Genomic DNA, 6,241 nt, shown 5'->3' with positions numbered 1-6,241 from the left:
TTTTTTTTTTTTTTTGTGCGAGTTAGCCCTGCAGATAACCCTGATCTCACTATTCTCACAATAAAACATGGTAGTGGCATAATAATGCCTTAAGAGTCATTTACCATAGACAAGGAAATTGGTGAGACGAGAGAAAGATGGATAAAGCTAAAAGCAGGAAAATCTGAAAAATACTTGAAAAACTCTTACAAGCTGCAAAACACTTGAGACTGAAGAAAAGGTTCTATAAAGCATTGACTGATAACACATATACAGACTACAATTTTCAGTGTGTTTTGTGTGTCATTTTGCTGCAGGCTCACTAAAGCTGGGATGACATGATTTCATGCTCGATTGTACCCCTGATTCACAGATGGAAAAAGTCTGTGTCAGTCTGCTCTTGTGATCAGGGACTTGGTGCAAAAATCTGCTTGTGTCAGAGGGAAACTGTTGCAACCAGACCCGAACCAACCTCAGTCACTGTTCAGCAAATGTTCATTTACATCAGATCTGGACAGAGTTAGGTAACTGATTACCAGTCCAACCACCAACCCTGATTGCAGAAAGGCAGGAATAAAACAAAAGCTTTGGCACCTTCCTTTTTTGAAATGTTTTGGTTTGACTTCTTTAGTAGCTACACGACATTATAAATGCAAAACAACACTGTACATAAAAAATACAGTCCAATTAATTACAATAAGCTTCAATAAAAAAGGATAATAGAGAGATTCTCAGATATTTAAGACTCAAACACAATGTAAAGATCTTGTTGAAAATAGGCAAAAGTTCACATAATAAATATAAAGGTAATGGGACTTTATTTAATGAGCTAAGATTTTTAAGAGAAATGCTGTCAATAGAAAGAAAACTATTTATCATTCATCCATAAAATGTATTTGCAAAATTCTACTAAAACATGATATTGTTATCTGTTAAGAAATAATAACATTTTCAATTACTTTTAGTTCAATAGCCTCACGTTGTATGGGTTATAGTAATTCTCTTGTTTTTTAGTTACAGTATGTTCTAAAAGTGCTGCCTTACCTTCACTATTGGTAGAATGGTTTTCCAATAATAATTCATTTCTCTGTGTTTAGTTTCTTGGTTCATTTTTGTATTATTTTTATGTATTCAGATTTGGTTATTTATGCTTTGTTAGTCCTTTCCATCCATGCATTTTTTCTTGCTTAGTCCTCGTCAGGGTCGCGGTGCCTATCTCCGGCACTCTACGGTCGAGAGGCAGGATACATCCTGGACAGGTTGCCAGTCTGTCGCAGGGCTTGTTAGTCTTTTAACTGTGATTAATTAGTCTCACTCCTTCAGTCTCCCCTGTTTCTCTTCTACGTCTTTCCTCTACTTCTAAATTATGTATTCATATTCAATTGTTATTCAGTGTTTGGTCTAAAGGTCCAGAACAAGACTTTTAGACCAAAACAAGGTCAAGACAAAAACAAGGCCATATTTTTTGACACCATAACAGCGGTGGTAAAGGTATTGTTTTAGTCCAGACCCAGCCAACCAAGAACAAGGAGTACAGAGACAAGCCCAAGACATTAAGAGGCAGAGAACAAGACCATTTAAGGCCTTGTCTTGGTCTCAGAACTCTTTGGTCTCGGTTGGTATGGTCTTGACTATAGTTTTCCGTCTGTTGCCCAGTTTACACCTTATTTCCTGTTCTTTATTCCTGTATCTTTTGTACACTTTTTATGTTATTTTTAAACCATTCTGCATGCTTATCTCAGGACAAATCTATCTGCATTTTGGTCTAAGATCAAATCAACACAGCATAACACAAAATCACAATGTTTTACATATTTTCAGTTGGATTGCATAAAGTATTAGGGATATTACGGAAGTATAACCCATCTGAATTTTGAAAATGTTTTCAATTTCTTCCATTGTCATAATCTTGGCACCATAGGCTGGGTTTTACTCTTCCTCCTCTCATCTGGTTTGCTCCACCCCAGCCTAATTATCTCTTATCTGAATCACCTGTTTCTTCTGCTATTTATTCCACCGGTTCCAACCCCTTGGTGTCAGATTAATTGAGCGTTTCGGTGTGAATAGCTCTAGCTCTCTGATCTTTGTTCTGATTATCAGATTGTGACCTGTTTCTGCTCTGTGGATTCTGAGTTTTACTTAACCGCTGTCTGCTCTGTTCTTCTGCTCTGTTCTGGACTGACTCCTGGATTCCTGCTAGCTTACCGAACCTGGACTGTGCTTCTGACCTCGGCTTGGATTCTCCTTCTGTACCTCATCGGCTCTTTGATCTTCTGGTCCATGTACTTGGCTCTTCTACGACTTCGGCTTTGGATATTCCCTTCTGGACACTGTTGCTCCTCGGTGCGGCGCCCGAAACAAGCGGAGGACTGTCTCCTTCTCGGATTCATCACATCCCTCTGTGATCGGCCTGAACTCTTAACCAGGTCAGTGACTATTGCTTTAGTAGTCATCAGCCCTTTATTCTTATTCACTGACCTGAGTTTCTTTTTCTACAGAAAATCTGGTTTATCCTCCCCTGCTGACGAGCAGCTGCACGCCGTTAGTAAATAAAGCCTTTTGAACTCATTCAGATCTGTCTGTTTTGAATATTGGATCCAAGGTTTCGAGCCTCTGACAGCCATTTAATTGTACCTTTTTTTTTTGTTCTTAACTGTTGAATTTAAGAACAAAAGAGTTTCAGTTGTCAAACCTTTTTTTTGTAATTACATATATGTGAGAAACCTTTCTGTTGGAGGACTCTGAGTTAGAGCCAAAACCTAACCCATATCTAGGTTCAATATTTCCCTTACGTATAATCCAATGGTGCGCCAATGAGACCAACTGCCCCAAACCAAGATTAGGGCATGTAGTGTTTACAGTTAATGTCATTAAATTCATTACCCTCTTTAAGTAACCTTGGATCACAGTGTGAGAAGCACTTATATACAGGTGAACACCTTCACTACAGCCAGCAGACAGAGGGTGCAACCTTTGGAGGCTGGGAGAAGTGACCGTAGGGATGTTCAGAAGATTTCTGAACAAGATCCGATTGTTTTTTTTTTTTGTTTTTATTCTGTAGTCCATAAAACACAGTAGTGTTTCTGGGGTCAGCAGTGAAGCTGAACCCATGGCTGCAGGTGGATCAGTACAACAGACTGGGCCAACCTGATAGTTTGCATATTAAGGGGAGGGTGGAGCAGAGAAGATTAATAAATAATAATTTTGAAATTTTTCTCTTTAACAAGCTTTAACCAGTGTTCAACTCAAGACCACACCAACCTAGTCCAAGGAGTACAGAGACCATATATGGTTTTGGTCTCGGCCTCTACATGTCTGTGTCTCGTTTAGTGTGGTCTTTACTACAACACTACCTTTACAACCACCATTATGGTGTCAGAAAAAAATACAAGTAAGAACTAACGCTGATATTGTGAAGTAATTCTTTTCAAAATGTGCTACAACTGTCTTAGTTGTGTTTGTCTTTTTCTGTAACATCCTAAAAGGATAACCCTGCTGGAGTTAGTGGTTTGGAATACTTCTTAAAGGCAAAGGAGACAGAATTAAAAACAAAGAGTGAAAATACAATTAAATAAAACAAATTTTACCTGTCTTTGAGTAGAACATGATCTCATCTTTAAACTCCTTGCGCTCTTCCAAGGCCTCGTCAATGCTCAGGATGATGCTTTCACTGGTCTCAGGCCCATACAGAAACTTACAGGCACAGCTCTTTTGCATGACCTCTGTCCGAGAAAAGCCTGTGAGTTCACAGAAGCCATCAGAGCAGTAGACAATGGGAAAGCCCTTTGACATCTGAGCATTGGCCAGGATGAAGTTACTGTCTATAAAAAAGAAAAACAGAAGAGCATTGAAAGTGAATGAGATCCAAAGCATAAAAAAAAGGTTTGGACAGAATATTTCCAAGAAATATCCGTGGACTTAATTTAATTATAGCCTAATTCTGAAAGCCATTAGAATAAAAAAAAAAAACATGTTTTGACTAAAACTAAATTAATAAAGGAATATTACTGAACAAATCTTTGTTTATTAAAGCCCAGTATTTATCTTTAACATATATACATTTACAAAAAAATAATCAGTAGTAACCATAATGCCTAAATGATAGAACCATACATGTAGGCAAGTTTATTTTTTTAGCCCACAACACATTTCAGAAGATAGACAATTCAAAATGCTTTACATTAATAGAACATAGGAGAAGAAAAACATAGGATAAATTACATTGCATTGGCATAAGAGACAGGTTAGAAAAAAGTTGGACAACAAAATCATCTCTTAATGTTTCAGTTTGATAAACATTAATTTTAGTGCTTTTATGAGAGTTAGTTTAAGATAAGAGGAGCATAAGAAATAAACACTGGTTCTCCATGTTTGTTTCTGAGTTTGGATATGCAGAGTAGATTTAAGCCAGGTTTGGGTGTTTGATTCACCGACAGCTGACAACAGGTCTGTAATGCTTTTTGGTGCTTAGCCTCCCTGTGATTTATTGATCAACAGAAGTATTTTGAATTCTACTCTTTGAGATATACAGAGCCAGTGTAAGGACTGGGAGCAGGATGAGGGCAGCAAAATTCTGCATCAACTGCAGCGGCTGGACCGATTTTTTTGAAGCTGCAGTGATCAATCAACAAAAGATAGGTCAGTCAAAAAAAAAATACTACAACAAGATTAGTCTTTAGTCCTAAAAATGTTCTTTTGTTGACATAAGCCCAACTTTGTGACTGTCTTCCTGTAAACTCTAAAGATTCACCTCTATGCCTATCACCTCAGACTTTGGGTCTGGTTGATGGTTTCTAGCTGAACTAACTAAAGCAGTGAGGAAACTTTTAATGAATCCTTATTTGGTCCAAAAACCTTTACTTTTTAAGGGAAAGTAATTTTTAGGTTACAATGGTGACACTGTAATGTATATTTGTTTGTGATTTGCATAGTAATGGTAACTCCTTTATTGTTGTTTGTTGTTATCCTAGCCAGAGTGAACATATAGCCATTGAATAGCAGGGGCCCGAAGACAAATCCTTGGGTAACCCTACATATGATTTTTGTGCCTACCATTTTAATGTTATCTAATCACACAACAATGTCACTGTCCTTCCAGAAGGGTTCAAATAAGTGAACCATAGTACCAGAGAACATTCTCACCAGCCCCATTATCATCAATGATCCCTCACACCCCCACCATGGACTGTTCTCCCTGCTGCCCTCTGGGAAGAGGCTTTGCAGCATCCGCTGCAGGTCCAATAGGTTCTGCAGCAGATTTTTCTACTTTGCCATCAGACTGTTGAACTGTTTAACTCTAAACAGGACTCTACATCACCCATGTAACTTTATTGTGCACCACCAACATGGCTGAAACTTTTATGTTCCTTTTAAAGAGGACACAACTCAATGTTCTACTGTATTTTGCACCATATTTATTATGCACTGCAATAAACCTCTCCATATTAATGCTCTTTTGCACCATTATTTTTTCAAAAATAGTTTTACTTTTCTCCTACACTGTTCATATGTTGATCGCTGCTGCACTTTAAAATGGTAAATGCTAATTTCACTGTTGTAAGCTGTACAAATGTAGGCTTGGTACTGGAGCATGAAAACCGGACTGTAAGCGACAAAAGGTGCTGATTATGGTCAGGAAGAAATTTCACTGTTAAAACATCACTTTTCCAATAAGCTTACTGATAAAGCCAAAGTTTAGATTGTCCTTTAGTTCTGCTTGCCCAAATAGTTCCTTTGCAGTAACTATTTTGTAATTAGTTAATTTGTTACTATGCAAACTGTTATGACTATTATTGGGAGTTCCTCTCAGAGTCCACATCTATTCTTATTGATTTGAAGCTAACCCTATTGTGATAAAAGAAGTATACCCTATACAAGGATTTTATTCATCTTTAATATAAAAACCTAGTCAGATTTCGCCGATATCACTTATCTGAAAAAAAAAAAATACATGAATCAAGCCCTAGTATCTAGTTTATTTTTTTTAAACCATGACTGTAGGATTTTGTGCCCAACAGTGATGGTCCTATAAGACTAAAGAGAGGCTTTAATCATTGGAAGTGGAAATTGATAAAGCTCTATACAGCTCTATAGCGACTATTAAGCTGCAATTGTAGCTCTTGTGTTAACCTTATTTAGTCAAGTAAGAGTTGTATTTGGGCTCTTTGAAAGGTTCATGAATGATTTTTTATTTTTTGATTAATGACTAAGGATAAATAAAAAAAACTATTTGTCAGTTAAATCTTAACTACCTGGAGATTAA

The 6,241-nt window shown here is 37.2% G+C and overlaps 1 protein-coding gene across 2 annotated transcripts in view; it reads right to left on the bottom strand.

The window, feature by feature from the left end:
• The window catches only part of kcnh8 (potassium channel, voltage gated eag related subfamily H, member 8), an 82,384-nt gene that overhangs the window by 56,973 nt on the left and 19,170 nt on the right, over positions 1-6,241 (bottom strand). For both annotated transcript variants that reach the window (XM_015374123.1, XM_015374124.1), the window contains exon 2: positions 3,567-3,800. In XM_015374123.1, the coding sequence (XP_015229609.1) occupies positions 3,567-3,800 (234 nt within the window). The remainder of the gene's footprint in view (positions 1-3,566; positions 3,801-6,241) is intronic.

The sequence above is a fragment of the Cyprinodon variegatus genome, unplaced genomic scaffold (genome assembly GCF_000732505.1).
Source record: "Cyprinodon variegatus isolate N-32 unplaced genomic scaffold, C_variegatus-1.0 Scaffold98, whole genome shotgun sequence".
Taxonomy (NCBI): Eukaryota; Metazoa; Chordata; class Actinopteri; order Cyprinodontiformes; family Cyprinodontidae; genus Cyprinodon; species Cyprinodon variegatus.
The sequence above is the reverse complement of the archived record's forward strand: the minus strand, read 5'-3'. Positions and strand labels throughout refer to the sequence as shown.